At 43.9% G+C, this 24,903-nt stretch overlaps 1 protein-coding gene across 1 annotated transcript in view; it reads right to left on the minus strand.

The window, feature by feature from the left end:
- Positions 1–16,828, minus strand: part of gsg1l (gsg1-like) — a 26,880-nt gene extending 10,052 nt beyond the window's left edge. The window contains exons 1-2 of the mRNA XM_027284730.1: positions 16,358–16,828; positions 8,815–8,862 (exon numbers count right to left, since the gene is read on the minus strand). Coding sequence (XP_027140531.1) covers positions 8,815–8,862; positions 16,358–16,670 — 361 coding nt within the window. The 5' untranslated portion in view covers positions 16,671–16,828. The remainder of the gene's footprint in view (positions 1–8,814; positions 8,863–16,357) is intronic.
- Between the last annotated feature and the right edge of the window lie 8,075 nt (positions 16,829–24,903).

A 24,903-nucleotide genomic window follows, 5' to 3' on the forward strand; every position in this document is an offset into this window, starting at 1 on the left:
GGCAGTGATGGCTGCTGACTAAGAACGTGTCAGTCTGTTAAACACTGTGCAGGTAGCTCCCCTCCCCGGGCTCATGCCCGCCTGTTCTGTAAGATTACATTGTTGAGCCACTTTCACTCGTCGTCTAAATTTAAATTTAGTTTTATTGACGGTTAAATATGTCGCCAGGAACATCCCTATTGCAGATTAATTTAGGGCTCAACAGGAGAAGCTCATCACTCTTACTGTCCAGGTACCAAGGTCCAATCTAACAGACCTAACAGCTGATGTTTCCCGATGTAATATGTTTTATGTCTTTTTATATCATGTATCATTTGGACTTTACCTAAAGGATTATGAGACAGCGGGCTCCTCCTCATCATCTGTCCTACATGTTGTCATTTCCCTGGACTTTTCGCTCATTTTATTTCTCTGTAATTTTGTGTCTTTTGTGTTCTTTCTTGTTCTGGTCATATTGGACCTGTTTTGTAGTCAGTTTGTGTCTCTCCTTCGTATCATTATATTTTGCAGCCTCCCTGCTCCTGGTGGTCCGTTCAGTAACCCGCCTGTGTACCTACAGTAAGTCCTTGTGTGTTCTAAGTTTTACCTGACTCTAAGTAAAATTCCCTGTTAGGGAAATACACAGTGTGCAGTTTTTCTCCTGAAAACACCACAAAGCATAATATTATTGTGTGATATTTAGAAAGAAAATATATTTCTATTCACACGCAAGTTCTATGTAAAAAAGTTAAATACGGAATAAGTTGCCTCGTCTTGCCTCGAGAGAAGTGTGACACAAAATTAGGGACCAATTTTGTCTGCTCAGGTCCTGTAAGTCATGATGTTCAAACTGAAAAGTCAGCCTGGGGTCGTACTTCCAATTCATCTACATCCTAAACAGAGCCGAGCCGAGCAGATAATCCTGTTTAATGCTGTGTTGTGAGCCTCACCGATTCAAGACGAGCTTCTGCCTTTTTGGAAATTATAAATGTGGAGAGAGGAAAAAAAAAAAAGAAGCTCTGGTTGCAGAGTGGATCCCGAGGGCGGCTTCGGTTGCAGGATGATGTTCACATTTCCAGAGCGTGAAGAAGTACAGCAGGGTTGTAAAACTTGTTCATCATCCTGCGTAATGTCTCTCTGTGCTCTGATGGGTTTTTTCCCCCTCTCTGTATGACCAGAGGGCTCGCCGACACAATAAAGAGCCAATCAGTGTGTGTCAAACAAGCAGGTGTGTGATATCCAACACACCCTCTCCTCCTCCTGTGGGCCTGTCAGAAACAAATATTTCATCTTGTTTTGAGCTCGGAGTGTCAGAGGACGATGTATCTGCATCCTCCAAAGATTCATCAGAGGTTTATCTGCAGTTTTTCTTGGTTACCAAACACGGGATGAATGAATGAAGACAGAATAAATGGGAACAATTCAACAACCACTCCTCAGTTTGTGCCTGGAGGACAGAAATACAACAAAAATGGAAATCTAATATCTACATGCTTCGCTGCACATGAAGGTCAACACTGACAATTTAGTTTAGTTGTTGAGCTCATGTCATGAATGCAACACAGACTTAGTATACACTGTTCGCTCTGCTGAGATTTTGCAGACATTGTCTGCATGTTACAGCTCTCGGAGTATAAATATCTCACATGTGGCTGGATCAAAAATTACAGGTTAAGCGTGCAGTCAAGACCATTTGTAGAGTCCAAGACCGAGTCAAGATTAGAGAGACAGAGTCAGAGTGAGTCTAAAGAGTTCAAGCCCATGTCAAGACCAAGACTAGTGGATGAGATGGAGTCAAGACCAAGGCGAAGAGGTACGAGTCCAGTCGGTCCAAGACTAGTCGAGACAGAGTCCTCCGTGACCCACAGGTGATCTCAGTCTGTACTCGTTTGTTACAAGGAGGGCGTGTTGATTCCTGAGCTGACACATTTGTGCTGTGACTAATGGTATAATAATGGAACGCTCCCGCACTTTAAACAGCCATAAACAGTGACTGAATCGAGCCGAGACCCGTCGGTATAGAGTCAAAACATTGAATATTTTGGTGTGAGGCAGTAAAAACATTTATAGTCAGAACCCTGAAGTGGATTAGTTGGTAAAAAAAACATCCATCATATCAGCAGCGGACAGAAGATTCCTGTTTGCAGATGACATCCAAGTTTACCTTTGTCTTGTAACAAACGAGTACAGACTGAGATCACCTGTGGGTCACGGAGGACTCTGTCTTGACTAGTCTTGGACCTGACTTGGACTCGTACCTCTTCGCGCTTGGTCTTGACTCCATCTCACCTAGTCTTGGTCTTGACATGGGCTTGAACCTCTTTAGACTCACTCTTGACTCTGTCTCTGTAATCTTGACTCGGTCTTGGACTCTACAAACTGGTCTTGACTGCACGCTTAACCTGTAAGTTTTTGATCCAGCCACATGTGAGATATTTATACTCCGAGAGCTGTAACATGCAGACAATGTCTGCAACATCTCAGCAGAGCGAACAGTGTATACTAAGTCTTGTTTGCATTCATGACATGAGCTCAACAACTAAACTATAAATTGTCAGTGTTGACCTTCATGTGCAGCGAAGCATGTAGATATTAGATTTCCATTTTTGTTGTATTTCTGTCCTCCAGGCACAAACTGAGGACGTGGTTGTTGAATTGTTCCCATTTATTCTGTCTTCATTCATCCATCCCGTGTTTGGTAACCCAGAAAAACTGCAGATAAACCTCTGATGAATCTTTGGAGGATGCAGATACATCCGTCCTCTGACACTCCGAGCTCAAAACAAGATGAAATATTTGTTTCTGACAGGCCCACAGGAGGAGGAGAGGGTGTGTTTGATATCACCACCTGCTTGTTTGACACACACTGATTGGCTCTTTATTGTGTCGGCGAGCCCTCTGGTCATACAGAGAGGGGGAAAAAATCCCATCAGAGCACAGAGAGACATTACGCAGGATGATGAACAAGTTTTACAACCCTGCTGTACTTCTTCACGCTCTGGAAATGTGAACATCATCCTGCAACCGAAGCCGCCCTCGGGATCCACTCTGCAACCAGAGCTTTTTTTTTTTTTTCCTCTCTCCACATTTATAATTTCCAAAAAGGCAGAAGCTCGTCTTGAATCGGTGAGGCTCACAACACAGCATTAAACAGGATTATCTGCTCGGCTCGGCTCTGTTTAGGATGTAGATGAATTGGAAGTACGACCTCCAGGCTGACTTTTCAGTTTGAACATCAGTGACTTACAGGATCCCTGAGCAGACGAAATTGGTCCCTAATTTTGTGTCACACTTCTCTCGAGGCAAGACGAGGCAACCTTATTCCTGTATTTAACGTTTTTACATAGAACATTGCGTGTGAATAGAATATAATGGTGCATCCAGAAATGTAATGAGATGAGACTCTTCAGCAGACCTGTGTCACATGATCTGAGTTATTGAAAAGAAACACACTGACTTTCTAAATATACACAAATAATTATGCTTTGTGGTGTTTTCAGGAGAAAAACTGCACACTGTGTATTTTCCCTAACAGGGAATTTTACTTAGAGTCAGGTAAAACTTAGAACACACAAGGACTTACTGTAGGTACACAGGCGGGTTACTGAACGGACCTACCAGGAGCAGGGAGGCTGCAAAATATAATGACTACGAAGGAGAGACACAAACTGACTACAAAACAGGTCCAATATGACCAGAACAAGAAAGAACCACAAAAGACACAAAATTACAGAGAAATAAAATGAGCGAAAAGTCCAGAGGAAATGAAACAACATGTAGGACAGATGATGAGGAGGAGCCCGCTGTCTCATAATCCTTTAGGTAAAGTCCAATAATGATACATGATGATAAAAAGACATAAAACATATTACATCGGGAAACATCAGCTGTTAGGTCTGTTAGATTGGACCTTTGGTACCTGGACAGGTAAGAGTGATGAGCTTCTTCCTGTTGAGCCCTAAATTATATCTGGTGACATATTTAACCGTCAATAAAACGTAAATTTAAATTTAGACGACGAGTAAATGTTATGACTATAACTTCTAAAGTGGCTCAACAATGTAATCTTACAGAACCAGGCGGGCATGAGCCCGGGGAGGGGAGCTACCTGTCACAGTGTTTAACAGACTGACACGTTCTTAGTCAGCAGCCATCACTGCCATCATACACTAATTACCTCCTGCAGTTTGCTGTAGTAGTCAGTTAAAAGGAGTATTTACAATTTACAAGTTGAGGTGTTTTCCAATACAAAGCTCATATATACAGTGTCTCCCATGGGACTGTGAATGCACCGTGAAAAGAAGACTTCCTAATGAAAGCAGACAGACTGAGGACGCAGTGATGGATCTGAAACAAGCAAAACTTTATATGGAACAGACACTCGGATTTATGATATGAAACAACAAAAACAAGAAGAAAGCGCTGTAAAATGAAAAACAGAAAGAGCAGAGGAGGGAGATGATGAGCAGAAACCTCTGAGGCATCAGTGATAAAAGCAGCACTAACCACTTTACGATGTCAAGGAGCAAAATCAATGTGATGGCTGCTCAGATCAGTCTGAAGGAAAAAAAACCCTGAAACCTTCAGACTGACAAACAGTAAACTGAGCAGAGACCAGAGATCTATGCATGGTAAACATCATCAGCATTGTTATTAGCCAGGTTTCCACAAAGCAGCAACCTTCATGCCTGAAAATGAAACTGCAGTTCCTCTAACGTCCACCTGAGGCTGGCTCCAGAAGTGAGTCAGTCTCCATAAGTCCCCATGTCCAAATGTCCAACTTCACAGAGGTTGTGTTCGATCATGTTTTCTGCAAAGGAGGCGCTCATAACGATAGCTGCAATGCATAGCAGTGAGGGTGTAACGTATATTCACGATCGGCTGCATGTGATCAAAGATCTTGACCCAGATTTGAATCCAGGTTTCTGATTTTTAACGAAGGCTCAGTGTTGCTCTGATTCTGGTTCTCGTTAGCTGACAAATTTAATTTCCAACCAGTCGATGGAAACAAATTTCAGGGGTATAAAAATGCCTGTAAGGGAAACTCACAATGCAACAATATTGACCAAAATAATAATTTTCTCTCCTGTTCATGTCGTATTGAATATGTATCAGCAGACGGAGACTTCATTAAACTGAAGACAGTAAATAAATAAAACAGCTTCTGAGGGACTGAACCAGCACGGCCGATAACGGGAAGGAAGGAGCTCATCGGGCCGAGACTCATCTCAAATAATTACATCTTTAATTACTGTCTGTGTGTGTGTGTGTGTGTGTGTGTGTGTGTGTGTGTGTGTGTGTGTGTGTCAGCAGTCTTAAAACACAGATTTAATATAAATTTAGACCCTTCAGGTGCCTCAATGACGAGACGATTGATGAATTGCTGGTTTTTAGACGTTTTAATATATTTGAGGTTATTTCTGGTGAATTAAATTCAGGCTGTAACTCGTGATTTCTGTCAATATTTCAATTCGTTTTTAGATTAATCAGTTAAAAAAAAAATTTAAGTTCTAAAACTTAAATTCTTTAATTTCATCTACAGCTATAAAAACTCAAAACACAGAAAATGATCTTAACGGAGATTATTTATTAGAAAATCATGTTAGTTATAAATTAAATAATAGAGACGTTAATTTGATCATTCTTTGGGTTTATGTGTTTATCAGAAATATTGTATTTTGTTCATCAACCAGATGTTCCACATATTTCTCTGCATTGTGCGACCGACTTTGCTAATGAGTGACAGTCATTGAGCCATGAGTCATTAGGCATCATCACAGTGTAAACTTGACTTGTCACATGACTGACAACATTACCTTCATTACATGCTCGTCCTGGAAGCTCGACATACTGACCACAGTATTTCTAAAATCCTGGCTCAAACTCTCTGAGTGTTTTCTTGTAATTAAATCTTTTTTTTTTGTTTTGTTGCAGTTTTCATTAAGAGCGAGCTTGGATCTGACTGAGGAGCAGCTGTGTGTTATAAAACACAGCAGCGTGTTGAGCGTGTCGGGCTCAAAGGAAGCTGCATTAACATATTGTATCCTTGTGTGAGAAGCAAGGTCGCCCCGCTCAATACATCATATCATCCGCCACTGCTCCGTGCAACACTCCTGCTCTTCTTCCAGATGGCATTAACAGATGAAACCATCAGAGAACTTTCATTATTAACTACCTGCTCTGCATGAAACAGAGAATTAGAGACTACGCCCACATGCACCGAAGTATTCCCTTTCTTCTGGACGCTCAAATATTCCTTTGATGAGCTGCAGGATACAAACACCAACCTGCTCTTATCCGCAATACTCTCTCTTCATCCAGCACCTGATACAGAGAAATCTGTGTTTATGATTAAAAACGAGACTGACACCGATCAGCAATAACATTACAAGCACCAGCCGAATATTGTGTAGGTCCATGGCATGGACTCCTCTAAACCTCTGAAGATGTGCTGTGGTATCTGTCACCAGGATTCTTCTCTCCTGCCTCGATTCCTCCATCAGCATCACGGACACCTCTCCTGGCTTAACTCCTCATGCCTCACAGACAGACAAACAGTTTTTAAATAACTGCACCTCCTCCACTGCTCCTCTGTCCCAAGGATTCAGTGCTTGGTCCTCTCTTCTTTATCCTCTACCTACTTCATGGCCTCCATCTCTACGCTGATGACATCCCGCTCTACATCTCTGCCTCACTGACATCAAATCCTGGATGCATACCAACTTCCTCAAACTGAACAGTAAAAATCAGACATGATGATCATCTCATCAAAACCAGTTTCTTCCTCCTCACCTCGGCCTCCCCACACAGCCACAACCTGGGAGAGATCTTTGACGAGAACCTCTCCTTTGAACAACACGTTTCAAATCACCAGAACTGCGTTCTTCCCACTTAAAAACATACCTGACTCCCATACCATCACTCTCCATCATCACCTCCAGAATAGACCATCAGCATCCTCGACAGCACACCACCCAAAACTCCACACACCCACAACCTGTGACCACATCAGCCGCCTCCAGAACCTCCACTGGCCACCTGGCCATGCATGTGATGTAAAAAGGAAATGTGATTCATCAGACCAGGCCACCTTGTTCCACTGGCCCGTGGTCCAGTTTTGATGTTCACATGCTGGCACTTTCAGCATGGACGGGTCTGCAGCTACAGTTGTATAGCCGTCAAAGTTTATCAAATCTTTACACTTGCCTATTTTTCTTGCTTCATCTTAACATAAATATGTCAGCTTGAAGCACCACGATGTAAAGACGACCTGTGTCCCTTTATGTTCTGTTCAGTATATTACTGATGGAAACACAGCGTCATTTCCTCGTGAAAAGTTCAGAAAATCAGCTTAAGATCCGGATGTGAACATGAGGCATCATCCTCATTTTTGTTGGGCTACAGGTTCTTACAACTTCCATAAATCAAAACTGACAACGCAACCAAAAAAAAAAACGAGCTTGTTTCATATCAATTAATAAATGTCACTTTCCTTCTACTTCCTCCTCCATCAATATAATCACAATGAAGGCCCCAGGATGCTTCAAATGAACCGTTTGTTTAATCGTCTAAGAGCATCTGAAGCAATCTTTCCGATGACTGAGTCAGATTTTTGTTCATTTACAAAACGATCTGGCGTCTCGCATGTTTATTGGTCGGGCGTGTGGAGGTTTTTTATTAGTGACAGAAGTACTTCCACCACTTTTCATTAGGATGTCTGAGGAGAAAGACTGGAACACAGGAAGGTCCTTTCCTATCAGTCAGATTATCAGGCGACGTATTCTTGTTCGTCCTGCTAACTCCTATCGATTCAGCTCATCTGCATCCCAGCATGCAAAGTGAACCTACGGGAGCCATTCAGCTCAGACCTGCAGAGTCAGATTGAGGTCGGATCACGTTCTTACCGCTCAGGCAAACATTTGTGAGCAGACCATTAATAGTATAATCAGTGGACGTAGCTTCAGAGCTAACGCAAAGTGTCTCCATTCTCTAATGGCCAGCAGGGGGCGGCTCCATTGGCTGCTGTTAGAGAAGTCCAATAATATTGATTTTTATGAGAAAATGAACCAACCTATCACTTGATTTATGACCTCAGTAAACGTTTCCTCATGAGTTTATGGTCTCAGCCTCTAGTTTGAAGTCTTCTTCAACTTATAATGATGTTCATTTAGTAATTTATGGTCCTATTTAGAGTCAAGTGGGCGATAAAGCTGAGGGTGTGGCTACCGTATGTGGACATGTCATTCCCAGTGAATTCGTTCACAGTCAACATTGGTTTCTTTTATCGTGACCAACTGGTAATCAGTTACAAGAGAAACAAAATTACCTTTGCTGTTACCAAGGATGTGAAGTTATGTATATTTGTACGTTACATATGTTTGATACAGATAAAAACAGCTGAAGACGAACTACACGGCAGCAAAACTGACCGCTAACCAACGAGTTTCATGTCCTAAACTTAACCACGCTGATCTTTTGAACTATGTAACCTACTTAACTAGTGAGACATGACGATGGGCCGGTGCAAACAGTGAACAAACATCACGAGCAACTGTTGACGGCAACTGACCTCTATTAGGTCCAAACCTGTGTTTGCAAAACCCAGAATCAAAGAACAACATTATGAATCTCATTTTCTTCTCTAAATGTGGCCGAATAATGTTGAATAAAGCTGAAAATGAACTTCTAACAAACACAGAAACAGTCCAGTAAAGAGGTGTGTATATATCTATTTATATATTTATATATTTGTTTTCCATGGTTTTCCCTGGGCCTGACGAACAGGTGGGGAGCGGCAGGGAGTGCCGGCGATGCCTAATGACCATCATTACTCACCTCTCTCCGACGCCGGGGCGAGATCAATGAAGCTCCGACACTTCTCACCTGAGAGAGGGGAGAGAGGAGGAGGGAGGAGATGAAGGGGGGAGAGAGAGATGGGAGGAGGTAGAGAGGGATGTGAAGAGGAAAAGGTGAAATGAGCTGGGAATGAAGTCAAGACAGGGGGGGGGAATGAGAGAAGGGAGAAGGCAGTGAGGAAGGTGAAGAGGATGATGTGATTAATGAGAAGAAGAAAAGGATGAAATTATAATGTACAGGGTGAAGAGAAAAGGATAAAATGAGCGTTAGTGTCAGTGTGTTGTACCGATAATACAAGCTGAAAATGCATCAGTGCCTCTTGAATGTCACCGTCACAATATCCAATATTTGATTTACAGAGTTTCCCGATGGACAGTGAAGTAAACTGCTGACAGCTGTAGCTGCTGTTAGATCAGTTCGTCAGCTTGGCCGTGAGCTCAGAGCGACGGGTACCCGTCGCTCTGAGCTCACGGCCAAGCTGACGAACTGATCTAACAGCAGCTACATTCGTTTCATTTCTCTGGCACACTCGGGCTGCACAGAGTCGATCCGAGCTCGGTTGGGACCCTGCAAGTCGCAGATCAGCGGCCACAACACAAGCCATAACTCAGCCTATGCAGTGTCGCAGGCAGCCGGCAGGTCCATCCATAACCAGCCTAAACACAGACACCCTCACACTGCCATACACACCGAATCCCTCAAACACACACACACCAAACAACAGATGAAGATACTCTGTTTGTCTGCCTGATACTGAAGATAATTGAAGTTTCAGAGGGTGAAATAGATTTGAAACTTTAATCTCAGTGAACTACAGATATCATCTCTGCTGTTTACCCACCTGTATCTTATCCACATGACCAGATATGTGTGATATGTATATGAGCCCTGTAATCGTTCATATCATAGGATGGAAGTTGGGGTGTCACGATATACGTAGATTAACGTCATTCCCCGTTGGTCTCGGAGGCTGTGCTCAAACCCGGATTGGTTCTGTGCTAGTTTTAGTTGTATAGTTTTATAGACATCACGATAATATCGTTAGCGTGAACTCTTTTGGTCGTGAAAATCTGAAATCTTGACAGATGAGTGTAACTTGGACGTAGACATCAATGTAAATGACATTCAAACTGTTTCAGGCTGTTTCCTGCTCACCGATCGACCTCTACACACTGACTCCACCTTCACCCATCCGCTGTGTTGAAGTCCTCCTTCCTGTTTGCTGGTTACAACTTTACGCAAACTAAAATGAAAGCCAACAGAAACGGGCTCAGCAGCTTCCAATGCTCATGTCCAGGTTTGGTCCAGGTTTAGCCGCGGTGTTTGTGGTTAGACTGCATGATAGCTATTGGCTACCAAGTCCCTCCTCATGCTATTTAACATATCCTGCAGGGGAACTCTTCTGATGTTATAATTCATGTTTTCCAAAGTTAAAACTCCGGGGAAGTGAAGCGCAAACATGAGGAACGTGCTCATGACTTGGCGAGCTGCAGCCAAAAGGTGAGCGGCACAGCGTCTGATTAGGACATGAATCTAAAATGTAATTAAAGAGTGAGCGTGCCTGTCTGTGACCCGACGACAGCATTAACTAACAGCACAATCAGTATTCCTATGACTTCACGCTGCACATGGGAGACAACGGTCCTCTGAAATGTCAATTAACCAAAAAAGAAAAGAATCAAATCAAGTTATTACGATCCAAGTCTATCAGGTTTAGTGGAATAGATTCATTTTAAAGGGGCTTCAGGTGAAATTTCTTTTTCTTGTATTTTTAGTTCACAGTCCCGACTCTCACTTTCACACCCCTTATTCATTATCGCCTCGCCCTGCAGCTGGCGGCTCTGCAGTCTGTTTAATCAGTGATCCGATGTCATTCGGGGCTAATTGCAGCTGTAATGAGTATAAATGGTTTTGTGATACAACGGCTAACGTACCATTACTTCTACAGTCGTGACTCTGTCTGCATAATTCAAAGAGAACTGAAGAAAAGGTGTCTGTCAGCTTCCTTTTGGTGTTCACAGGCAAACAAATATACTCAGCACGTACAGATCCTCGACCACCAACTGTACCAGGCTGTAAACTTGTTTATCTCTGCTGTGAAGTTGGACATTTGGACATGGGGACTTATGGAGACTGACTCACTTCTGGAGCCAGCCTCTAGTGGACGTTAGAGGAACTGCAGTTTCTAGCACTTCCTTGTTGACGTTGCCGCTTCATTCAGACCCAGCTGACGCTGCCTCCCGTGGCTGGAGGACGTTTATCAGGCTTCACACAGCTTCATCTGGAGTCATAGAATATTTTTGCCAAACAGAAGAACTTATCATAGACGAAGACATCGAGAGGAGGTTGGGGTCCAGTCCATGATTTCTTTATCTTTTCCATTTTTGATATCACACGATTGTTCAACGAGGTGGAAATATGAATGTGCCAGTCCAGGCAGTCGTCATTTATTTTACAAAACTCCTTCGTGCAGATTAAAACCTTTTCATGGAGCAGCGGACTGTTTTCATCAGTGCTGTTTAAACTGAATCGAGCTGAGCTGCTTACCAGATTATAGTGATGTAATGAAGTTAGTAAGCCTCGCTGATCATGACGCCATGGTTTTTTATTTGACCTTTAATTACCCAGGTGGCCTCGGCGCTCTCCGACAATGAAAACATCAAACATTTGCAGATATAATATCAGAGTTAATCTGTGGAAGTTTACAAAGTTCAGTCAGAGAGAATCAGACTTTTCTTCACGTCTGACTTGAGTTGTTTAATTATCTTTTTAAATTCTCCTAATTTGAAGTAATTTTCACAGCAGGCTCCGTGTGAAGCAGGAGGACAGGGACATGGAGGAGCAGCACACTGAGACTGATGAATAGAAGCAGTAACGCTGTACGGCATCAATCAGCCCGACCAGGCGTCAATAACACCGGGACACTGAGAGAAGATGAAGAGACTGAAAAGAGCTCGTACTGAGGATTCAAACGTCTTTGTGCCTGAGACGAAATATTATTCTGCGCCACGTCCCTGCAAACTATCAGACTCCCTTTGTTTACAGGCCTCTGCAGAATCGTGACACGTCTTATAAGGTGGCAAATATTTGTATGTTATGAATGGACTGAACTTACAATATATAAGAACTATACGAGCATGGCTGATATTTACAGAGTATAAAAGTTATAAAATGGAAGAACAAACGGCAACAGAACATTTTTTATATGAAGATAAGTTAAAGACTTTTGGCTCATAAAAAAAGAAAAAGAAATGTATAAAGAAATATTGAAATATTTTAGAGTTAAAACAAAGTACATAAAAGTAGCAATATAAGGAAGAAATAAAATACTCGTCACAATAAAAGGCCGCTCCAACATGTGTGGCTGACCCACCACAGAAAGGGCAGCTGGCATGCTGATATACAAATACACACATTTATAAAGGCCAGATGATATAAACTAGCATTTCTCCATGAAGTCAGTGAGTCAATTGTCAACAAGACAAGAATCAACTGCACATTTAATACTGTAGAAAGTCATAAAACATGATGTGTGTGTGTGTGTGTGTGTGTGTGTGTGTGTGTGTGTGTGTGTGTGTGTGTGTGTGTGTGTGTGTGTGAGACAAGAACTGAACTTTTAAAGCAACAAACAACAAACTAAGATGACCGGAGCAGCTTTATCAGCCAGCAGGAACGTTTGCCACAGTCAGAGTGAAAACAGGAGTTTTGTTTCTGGGAGGAAGCTAACAGCCGCTCCATGATGACCACGACATAATCTGATCTGCACCAGCAGGAGCGACCTGCAGCTGTGTGGCACAAACCGACCAGACCGCCATAAAAAGCAGAATATACTGTATGCATGCGCCTTCCAACTTCTGGTTCATTCACCGCTCAGTGAAATGTCAGCCATCTGTTGTTTTCGGCCACATAACCCCTTCGTCTGTCTCTGTGAGGCTGAATGAAGTTTTCTGCTTCAGGTTCTGAACGAGACACAAAGTCCTCTTCAAGCCGGGAGCCTGTTTCTGCGCTGCAGGGACCCAGAACCAATAAATATCCAACACTTCTAGATGTCGACGACCTGCAGGTGGACGATAACAGCAGGGTGTGTCTGTGAGTCACATGATCCCCTCCAGAACGTCTCCAAGAAACGAAGCTAGTCCAGAAGGTCTACAGATGAAGACATCCTTTCTGCTAACTCTTTCTTTAGCATGTGTATTTAATCATATGCACCATTCCTTCTCTAAATAAACCAAACTGAATCTAATGTTTTGGATTTACTGAGCCTGAACATGTTGGTAATTTAATGAAAGTTAATGAGTGATGGCTGGAGGCTCAGAGTGTCTGTCACTCTCATCCTTACAGGAGCGAAGACGAATGAATGAATGAGAGGCAGAGAGAGTCACAATGTCAAACTCTCTGCTCGATATATATATATATATATATATATATATATATATACGATATATATTATATATATATATATATTATTATATATATATATATATATATATTTGACGTCAAACCCACGTTTATCCTGCAGAGCCAGAAATACCAAACGGTAATAAAGACACTGCAGGATGATGGAGACACTTTAGACTGACAGTCTAACATGAATGCTTTGTCTTCATCAAAACACTTTTAGTACGACGTGATTCAAATATTTGATTTTTCTCAGATTCTGTCATGTGAGATGAAACGTCCTGAAATAATGTAATGTAACAGAAAGCTTCCCTAAACTCCACACTGACATATGAACAAGAGATTTGGAGCCTGTTGCACGTTGATTTACTGTAGTTATAAAAACACCAGTAAATTAGACAAACCTGCAGTTCCTCTAACGTCCACTTGAGGCTGGCTCCAGAAGTGAGTCAGTCTCCATAAGTCCCCATGTCCAAATGTCCAACTTCACAGCAGAAATAAACATGTTTACAGCCTGGTACAAAAAACAGTTTTGTTCTTTTGGCAGAGCCACCACGCTGAGCTTCACAAACCTGTTGGGGACGTGATGGACACCACGTCCATGTTTTAGACAGTCTGTGGTTCTGATTGGCTAACTGGAAGCTCCATAAAATCGATTTTCATCATCATGGCCTAAATTTAAAACAAGTGTTCATCAGGGTGTAACAAACCGTGACATCAGGCTGCATGTAGAGGTTAACAGCCATGAGCTGCAAGTATCACTCAGAATAATAATAATAAACTATTTATGGCCGTCCAGACGACCATTATCGTATATTTAGAATTAGAAGTGAAGCTGAATAAAACATCCGCGTTCAGCAGGAAATCCATTTATATCTCCCGATGTGTTTCCTGTGAACGGAGAGAAGGAAACACCAGAATCCTGATGAGTAACGAGGCTCTGACTCAGGTGTTCTCAGGTATCCTGGCTGATTAGAGCTGATCTCAGGTTGAGGTTGGGCAGATCTATGATGGATCTGTGGCTGTGATCTATGTGGCATGCTGTGTTTTGGTAAAGATGGAAAAATGAGGTGCGTAATAAAGTACTTCTGATTCTGCGTATGAGGTGTTGAATCTTTATCAGCTGATAGTTAAACAGCATGCGGCGGAGATACTGTGATTACCTTCAATCCTGATGCTGCTTTTAACTGTTGGCAGAGCCGCAGCAGAACCTTTGGATTCAGACACAACAAGCTAAATATGTTTATGAATGAAATGAAGGGGAAACCACACAAGACCAGAACAACCCGGTTCTGTTTTGCACCAATCAGGCACACAGGTCAGAGAGGAGATCAGGTAAATCACCTGAGTGACAGCCGATGAGACATGACATGCAAAATGTCTGAACACAAACGAAGCAAGCACATGATTGTGACTCGTCACGGGCTCTTAGGTTTGTCCTAACTTTCCCCCGTCAGACAGATTCATTTCAAGGTAAGCATATTTTATAACCTCCAAACGAAAACAGTTGAGTGTACTGCACGTTCATCAGAATGACTTCCACAGACACCATGAATGCAGCGTTATCGTTGCTGGGTACAAAGCATGGAGTCTTATTTCTTCACCATGACAGCTAACTGCTAACGGACACGTACCATCGTGATTTTAATCCTGTTGAAAATGTTCTAGTGTTTTACAAATATCTGGACACCCAGCTTGAAAATGGGACAGTCCTGGACAAACTGAGACATCTGGTCACCGTCCTTTCATATCACTACTAACATAAGATAACTAGTAACACCAGGCTCATCGATTCAAGTCGTTGCGGTTTCCTACTGGTGTCCCACAAGGACCCATCAGCAGCCTACACCGGTTTGTCCTGAAGCTGAACTTCTAATGTTCGCAGATGATGCTGTTTTCTTTGGACGTGGTCAGAGCAAAGCAGAAGTTGCAGGAAGGTTCATGAGCACGTCTACAACAGATCCACCACCGCCTGCTCGCATCTCATTCAAATCAAACACAAAATTTGAGGCGACTCAAATCTAATGTTGGGAGACAGACTTTACAGAACGAACTGACGTTGATTAGGACATCCATTAAAAAACTTTCCACGTGAAACAAAGCGATGTAATGTTTGTTTCACTCCAGAGGAGAATGAAGTAAGAGGCCTTCATTTGTTTGTGGACGCTCAGCGACTTTCAGACGGTTTGTTCGTTATCGTGAGACTATCGAGACCTTTAACTGGTCAGAACACACACACTTCATGTATCTGCCTCACACACACTCCTGAGCTGTCTATTTACTCTCATGCACCACCAAGTGTCTCACCATCTGTGTTCGGCTTCACCTTCTCAGGTAAAAGAAACACAGACAGCACTTTACAGTGTAGCACCGTCACAGCTGCTGGACCTAATGTGTATTCATCCACTGCTGAAAGTAGTCCCAAATAAACAAATGCCCTGTTTCCTCCTGTTTGAGTAAAGTCGCCTCACTGAGCATTTTTAATGAACATGTCGTTGGTTTCGATGCTTTTATCAGTTTGACATAAAAAAAAATGTAGAATATTCTTTGATGACACCAGCATCTAACACAGATCTTCATTATTGCTTAATCTGAACATTTGTTCTTGATTAATTAATTAGTTTGTAAAATGTTACGTTGTAACTGTTTTTATTGGAAACCAGAAAATCTTCAGTTTTTCAATCTAAAATTACTTAATTATGATCAAAATATCTGTTAATAATTTGATGTCTCTCTCAGCTCAGATGTGAAGCAGCAGTTTCCATCTGAGTGTCATTTCCATTTTATTAATAAGTCCAGGGACAGTCTCTGCTCAGTTCAGGGGACCTTGAACGCACCAAAACCTTTTAAAATCCTCCTTAATAACTTGAACAGACGCGTTTTAAAACCAAACAAGAATAAGCAACAAGTACATACGCCACACATTCATCCTTTACGCACAGAGATTTGTCTTCTGTGCGTAAAAATGTGACAGACCTGATGAAAAATCTCACACATTCAACTTTAACACTGTCCAGTCCAAACTAGAATCTCCGAGCAGACTCAGATCTGCTCCTAAACGCCCCTCTTCGTCCTAAACTCGGCTGATTTTGACGCTATCGACCCTCCGGACCGATGTGCCCACCTGCCTCATGGATGTTCTCCTCGCAGGAGTACCAGATGCCGGTGTGGAAGCGGCGGAAGAGGAAGCGGTCGTCCCCGGTCTCCCAGCTGTAGTGCACCTTGTTCTGGTCCGTCTCGTTCACGCCGTAGTCGATGCAGTTGTGGCGCCGCTGCTTGCTGCAGTTGGGCTTGGGGACCCGCTGGGTTCCCTCGCACCAGTACGTGGTGATGAAGGCGGTGGTGGAGAAGAACAGGGCCACCAGGTTCAGACCCACGGACAACAGCGCGCGACATTTCCGCGTCGTCTTCATGATCTCCGCGTGCAGAAAGTTCATCCAAGACGGAGGAGGTGGAGGAGGAGGTGGAGGAGGAGGAGAGGCATGGCGCGGCGGAGACGCACAGAGGATTTACGCGCCTCCTTGTGTTAGTTCGTGAGACAGATCCGCTTCAGCATCACGACCGACTGCATCCAGACTCACCGACACAAGACTGAAGACTCTCTCTCTCTCTGTGTCTCTGTCTCTCTCTGTCTCTCTCTCTCTCTGTCTCTCTCTCTCTCTCTCTCTCTCTCTCTCGTGCGTCATCACCGTGACCGGACCAAAGCCAGAGAGCCTCAGAGAGCTGCTACAACTGTTTTTATTATTATTATTAATAATAATAATAATAATAATAAAGATTTTTATTTTGAATATATGTTGCCAGAGCTCCAGGTGACGCCAAACAGATTTAAATCAGCATCATGTAACTTTCCTCTGATAACCTGTGACCTCCTGTTGATCTGCACTGACCCGTGATCAGGTGAATGCTCCGCCTCAGCTCTCTGTGATTTACAGAGTTTATGATGGACAGTGAAGTAAGCTGCTGTAGCTGCTGTTAGCTCAGTTCGTCAGCTTGGCGGTGAGCTCAGAGCGACGGGTACCAACTGAACAGGCGTTATGGACTACCAGGAAGAAGAAGAGGAGGTAACCAGGCTCAGCAGCTTCTATGGACATGATGGCAGAGGAGAAGAGAGTGAAGAGGACGCTGACGGAGGAAGCTAAGAAGAGAAAAGGAGAGAGTGAGCGAGCAAGAAGCCGCCGGACAAGAGTAAATGTGGGACTGACTTTTAGTGGTTGGTGTTTTTACGGGACACAAACACTGACAGTATAATGACGTGACATGACGTCAGCCACAGGTTTCCAAAGCACCGAGCTCAAACTATGTCCTGACTCTTCTGCCTCATGGCTGATGTAAAAATCTGGAGTTTGAAGTCGCCTGGTACGTCACAGAGCCGAGCTCGTGGAACTCAGGGTTAAGTGTTCATATTTTGACCACTCACACATTCATCAGCTCAACGTTTTCTGCTCCGTTTATCGACTCTCCTGAAGTACTTTGTCACTCTGAATCAGACTGAGCGGACATACATCACATATACAGCACACACACACACACACAGAGGAGTGTATTGATCTGGAGGTGGGAGCCATAAACTGGGAGGTGATGGATTGGTGCGGTGGGCGGCTCAGCCTTGTCGCTCTGTGCCAGGTGGTCGATAAGAGGTGCCGGACGGTTTCTACATATTCATCGAGGGCGTCACACGTGCAGAAACAAACAGAGGTTCCACAAATGCATCAATCTGTCATGGCGGACGCACCTGAAACATCTTTGATCATCATTTTGTGAGAGATGTCTTCGTTTGATGGATCTGAGCTCAAAGTTTACACTCTCATAAAACAAGACGTGAAGTCCTGCCGGTGTCCAGCAGCTGCCATCTTCATCACACCCACAATACCAAACTGTGGATGGAGCATCACGTCTTTATAGGCTGCAGAAAAACTGAAAGAAAAGCTGTATGTTAATGAAGTTTTGCTCATTTAAAGGTAAATAAACTTCATCTCAGTCCAGTCAAACTTCATCAGAGACAACAGTTTTCTCAATCAAACAAAGTCTGATGTTCTGTCATAATAAATATATTATATTGTCGTCATAAATAAAATCCACTGTGGCTGGTTCACGTGGGGGAGGTGGGGGTCTGGTCTTCTCTCTTCCCTCTGTCGTGCCTCCTTTATCAGCCTCCAGCGGTTCAGAACAACAACAACAAGACAGAAAGGGCGAGGAGACGTCAGCAGAGTCTTTGTGAATCACCTTGTGAGCTGCAGGGGGGAGCGGACGTTAACCAGGCACACGGTAACTTTCAGACTCGTGACGTGGTCGGTAATTGATGCTAGGAAGCAGAGCTCTGTGAAGGGAGGATGGATGAGGGGTGGAGGACAGAGGTGTGGAGCTCACATCATTGTTTCCATGACTTCTGACTCGACAGACTGGAATGACTTGGTTAAGAAAAGAAAATACCATTTAGTTGCCAGAAAAAATACAAATTCAGATAAGTCCTGTAGGTGTAGGTTCAGTATCTTGGGACTCGACTTGCTAAAGAAACTTGGAACTTGATTCGTCTGGTGCACAAACTTTGACATCGCAGACCAGGGTTCACAGCCTGAGACCAGCTCACCAAACCAGCTCAGTAAAGATATTTAGGGTGAATCTTGTGCTCCAGGTCATCGTGGACTGAACCAAGAGCTGAGGGTCTCAACAAAACTTTGTTTGTATCAACAATTTCTGCTGCTTCATGTTGTCAATTTTTTATATTTTGAATTATATTTTTCCATTTTCTCACCCAGAATGCAGCAGAAACAATCACTGGACAGGACACATTCGTTTAATGACAGGAAACCCAGATTTTTAATCTGTTTACGTCAGAGTCAAACCACTGACATTTTCTTTGGTTTCTACGTGAACATCAGTGCTGATGATTTGTTCGTCTTCAATCTCTTGAAATAAAGCTGTGAATCATCGTCTGAATCTTCTTTCTTTGGCCTGAAAACACACAAACACACAAACACACAAACACAGCAGCACATATTTTTTGCCGTGTTGTTGGATAGATGCCCCTGACAAGATTTCCCATTGGATATATGGGACCATCTGTGGGTTCGCCCCAGCTTTGTTTGCCGTCTGAATTAAATCCCGGCACCAGCCAGTAGATCACGACGTCCGAGTTAACACAGTTCGGTGCAGCAGCAGCCTGAAAGACGATACACCCCAGACGACGACAACAACAACGCTGCACCGCAGAAAACTCATCTGCAAGCACGAACTCTGGATTTCAAATGTCAGGAGCAACAAACTTCAAACACCTTCATCCAGATCCTGCCCATTTTCTGCCAGCGTCTTCCTGTTTGCACATGTTTTCTGCAGGAAGTGATGAAGTATCACTGCAGCGTTTGTTCCACAGGCGTGTTGGACCACCAGGAAGAGGAGCGGAGCCGGTGTCATGCCAGAACCGGAGCTGACGCTAACCGGGCTCAGCAGCCTTGATGGACAGAATGACAAAAAAAAAAAAAAGGCTGAACATGGAGCACGTGTTCAGGCATCTTCATCTCAGTGTGTGTGTGTGTGTGTGTGTGTGTGTGTGTGTAGATGCAGAGTGTGTATTCCCTCCAGCTGTTCCTCAGTGTGTACTGTGGGCTGTTATAGGACTCCACTGATCCTATTAGGACTCTTAGTTTATACACACACACTCGTTAGAGAGGAAAACGACTCCACACTACAGATTAAACACACACACACACACACACACACACACACACACACACACAGCACACACACACACACACACACACACACACACACACACACAGTGAATCTATGGGTAACATAATGAGGTCAGCACGTTGTAACTTAAAGTGTAACTGACTGTCTAAAACCTGGACGTGGTCTCCGTGACGTCCCCGCAGACTGTCTAAAACCTGGACGTAGTCTCTGTGACGTCCCCGCAGACTGTCTAAAACCTGGACGTAGTCTCTGTGACGTCCCCGCAGACTGTCTAAAACCTGGACGTAGTCTCTGTGACGTCCCCGCAGACTGTCTAAAACCTGGACGTAGTCTCTGTGATGTTTGAACCTCAGCTGCCTTTATTCGAGTAAACGATCTAAACCTCTCGTTACTGTTGTTGGTCTACTTTTGGTCTCCTTGTCGGTCTCCTTGTTGGTCTCCTTGTTGGTCTCCTTGTTGGTCTCCTTTTGGTCTCCTTGTCGGTCTCCTTGTTGGTCTCCTTTTGGTCTCCTTGTTGGTCTCCTTTTGGTCTCCTTGTTGGTCTCCTTTTGGTCTCCATACTCTCTCTTACTCTCAGCAGCCGTCACACAAAATAAATAAATAAGTAAATAAAAAGTGAACAGCAGTTTGCAGTGAAAATAACCTGCGAATCAATTCCACGCTCAGCAGATTCCTCCTGGTTGTGTTTTTCCAATTAAGTGTCTGGATGGGGTGGACGGGTGGAGGTGGGTGGAGGGTGTCTGAGGAGAGCTAAGTTGTTTATTTTGGCCAGTAAATGACATTTATGCAAATTCCCCTCGGGGTGGATTGCTGACAGAGGTGTGCAGACGTTTTTACAAATCAGTCTGCTCCTCTTCAGTGTCGTGGCTGGATTAAGTGACGGAGGCTGCTGAGTCTTCAACTACACCACCTCTGAACGAACACGTGACGAGAGAGTTAGAGGATGGAATGAACATTCACGAGGAAAGACACGAGATCTGGAACCAGTTTTATCTCTGTCTGGTTAAACACCGAACCTCAACCTCCATGGATGTGAGGTGAAGTCAGTACCAAAAACTGCAGTTCCTCTAACGTCCACTTGAGGCTGGCTCCAGAAGTGAGTCAGTCTCCATAAGTCCCCATGTCCAAATGTCCAACTTCACAGCAGAAATAAACATGTTTACAGCCTGGTACAAAAAACAGTTTTGGTCTCTGTAGCTAATTTCCCCGTTCATGACAACTGTACTGAGGGTGAATTTATATACAACTCACCTGTTCACATTATATTAAGGCGTAAGGCTTTTGATTGACAGGTGGGTGTGGTCACAGATGGTTTGTTGGAGCAACCAGGCGTCATTTGGCCTGCGTTAGGTCCACTTCCTTGCAGATTAGCCTGGAGGCGGAGGAGTTGCAGTTGCACCACGCCGAGCTTGGCTGCAACCAATTATGGAGCCAGCCTCAAGTGGACATTTGAGGAACTGCAGTTTTTAGCACTTCTGCTGTAAGGTTGCTGGAGGTTGTGAGCAGTGTTTACTCTTAAACAGGTGGTGAACTTGAACGCTTTCAGAGAACGAGATTAAAGAAGAGAAACGGAGTAACGGCAGTCAGACGGTTTGTTAATCGTCTCTCTGTGACCGGCCGCTGACTCCTGCAGACTGTGCATGCATGAATATCAGTCTATCTGTCCGTCTGTTGGCCTGTCGACACACTGTGTTCACTGTGTGTGTGTGTGTGTGTGTGTGTGTGTTTGCAGCCAGCTCATCCCCACTTTCTCCTGATTTCCCCTCGGTAAAGAACTGTGGCTGTGCGCTGACCTGCAGCTCATTATACCCTCTGCTGAACCTCCTCTTCATGCCTCCCTCTCCTAATCTAATGGGACTTTCTGTCTGTCTATCTGTCTCCAGCAGCCGTCCATATCGCAGTTCCACCAAAATGACTTTCTGAAGGCCGTTGCCAGTATATTTTTTCATTATCTTTACCCATTATCTCCGACTGGTTTTATGCCAAAAGTTCTCCCAAATTACAAATACGTTTCTGTAAGAATTTTTTATTCTTGTCGGAGTACAGACGGCCCCTGAATCTGAATACAAATCATATATATAAAATATTAATATATGTATCTGTGTAACTTTGGGGGGACGTTTTAGGTTCTCGGCGCAGGAAGTTAAATTAAACTGGTGTGTCACAAACCAACGATGCCGTCTGTGTGGACACATAACTTTTATTAGCTTTAAACATTGAATTGTGAGTGATTGGTTTGTTTTGTTCTGCACACTGCAGGTCACTGAGAGAAGTTTGAAGTTCAGACTTTGTTTCCAGTGTTCTGGAAACTTTTAAAGGATGGAAACAACCAAATAATAAGTTATATAAGTCGTATATTTCGGCTTTATAAACTCTGCACAGTGCCAGAAACAGACGTTGGTCCCATTGTTGTATTCCCTGTTTAACATTCAACATGAATAATGTTGCTACAGTATCTCTTTGTGGCCAGCAGAGGGAAATAAACCAGTGGTTCCTTTAATGCCCCATTATCTCACAGAAAGTCCCGGATTCAAAGATCGTCATGCTGCTTTCGGGTGTTTTGCATTCGTGCATCTGTCCTCTTACCTCAGGGCACCATGTGCAGCGTCTTAAACTTCGACATAATAAGATGATTGTGTGGTGACGTAAGCGCTGTGTGTCCGTGTAACTCTTACCGCGATAAATCCAGACTACCTTCAGAGAGCGGAGCGGCTCAACAGGCCCATGCTTGTACTTCAAATCACTGAAGTCATAATTTAATTTCACACCTGCCGCTGCCTTCATTGGATACAGACGAGCTGGTTCTCAGGTGGAATGGGACGTGAACGGCTTCAGCACCTGCTGCCCCGACTTGTCTCAACTCACTCCGGCTCATCTATTGAGCTCCACAATGTGATCCCTGAAGGACCGATGTCAGCTCAGGACTGCATCAGAGGGCTGGAAATAATGTGTAGATGCTGGACTGTGTGCAAGACCGAGAGACCTATGAATGCTAAACTGTATTATACTAATAAAAAGAAACATCACTTGAGAATCAAACCTACAACCTCATGTCTAAATTCAACCAGGCACGGGCTGCAACACGCCCACAAAGTCAGTCTCCATAAGTCCCCATGTTAAAATGTCTCCACAGTGAGTTGAAGATAATCTGAAGGTTGTTCTGGCCGAGCAGGAGCAGAAATCTTGATCCGATGATCTGAAGTTTCATTTTTTAAAGAGAAATCAAGAAAAAAGTGACGAGAGATGAACGACAGGATGGATCCATCAGTCAGCAGCATGGATGGATGCATGGAGGCACGGGAGTGTAAAGCCTGAAAACTGCGTTGTGATAAAAGAGCGTGAAGTCACCGGATCTTAAATACAGCTGAGTCAGATAAAAACTGTGAACCAGCTCAATGTGAAACTCACACTGGTGATTGTTTGTCCAAAAGACTGTTGCTGCAGGGACGTCACGGAGACTACGTCCAGGTTTTAGACAGTCTGCGGGGACGTCACAGAGACTACGTCCAGGTTTTAGACAGTCTGCGGGGACGTCACAGACACTACATCCAGTTTTAGACAGTCTGCAGGGACGTCACAGAGACTACGTCCAGGTTTTAGACAGTCTGTGGGGACGTTACGGAGACCACGTCCAGTTTTAGACAGTCTGCGGGGACGTCACAGAGACTACGCCCAGTTTTAGACAGTCTGCGGGGACGTCAGGGAGACCACGTCCCAGTTTTAGACAGTCTGCGGGGACGTCAGGGAGACCACGTCCCAGTTTTAGACAGTCTGCGGGGACGTCACGGATGTCTTTTAGATAAAAGAAACAAGAGACCAGATGGATTTACTGTTTCGTGATGAATCAATTCATCTCTTCATCTCAACGTTCCTGCTCTGCAGAGGATGAACCTGCAGTTTTCTGACCTTTCCTCTGACAGCACTGAGGACGGTTCATCTTGTTGACGTACAGCATGGTGTCATATCTTTAGTGCAGATGTGTGTTTGATGAAGAGAAAGCGTCTGAGGCGCGGGCGGCGAGGCTGATGTTGTAAACCTGCCGCCTGCACACAGAAAGTCGGCCATTACAGTCAGGCAGGTGTGATTGATGGCTGCAGGTGTGCAGAGACGGGAAGTGACAGACGAGGGAGCGACAGCAGGAACTGGAAGGCAGATAGATCGTCCTTCAGTCTGTCTTTACTCCCAGAGCTCGAGATCGAGGCTCAGCCAACGGGAGTCAGGACAGAACAACACACTCACCTTCACAGGTGACCTCAGTGTCTTCAAGTTTCTTTGGTTAGTTTCTTTCTCCCTAACAGAGGCTCTAATACTCTGATATAGGGTATAGTAGTCAAAAGTCTTGTTCACCAGTTCATCACAAACAACCATTCACACCTATGGGACCACCAATTAACCTGTTAAGTGCATGAAGGAACGCAGCCAGCTGTGAGGTTTGGACCAGGCCAATCGGCATCTCGTGGCAGCTTTTTTCTTGAAGGTCTGATGCTCACAGATTATAGTAGTCACGTCTTATTACTGAAGGACCTGCAACGCCAAACACTGAGATCTGTGAACATCTCTTTGCATCTCTGTGATCTGGGGTTTTTGTTTTCTCCGTGCTAATCTACGTCTTTCCAGTTGAGAATGTTGGAGGATGCATTTCAACAAAATATTTGGTGAAATATTCAGAGATGCATTCATAGAAAGAAAAAGCTCCAATCCATCAGAAGACTTAGAAAGACGATGAGATGGCAGTATGCAGTGAGGAAGGCCTGTGTTAAACGTCTCTGTGTTTCTGAGCTGTAGCCATCGGTCGAACCTTCAGAGCCTCTCTGAGTCTTTGCAGTGCCTTAAAGAACGTCTCATTCTTAATCCTTTGAGCTTCAATTGAAATTCACAGGAACCATTACCGCCCAGATGTAACCCACCTGGGGACCTCAGCATGAAGCTGGGGCCATCCTTCTTGTTTGAGGGCCCCTCTGTCATATGTCAGGATTA

The sequence above is a fragment of the Larimichthys crocea genome, chromosome XII (genome assembly GCF_000972845.2).
Source record: "Larimichthys crocea isolate SSNF chromosome XII, L_crocea_2.0, whole genome shotgun sequence".
Lineage (NCBI taxonomy): Eukaryota > Metazoa > Chordata > Actinopteri > Sciaenidae > Larimichthys > Larimichthys crocea.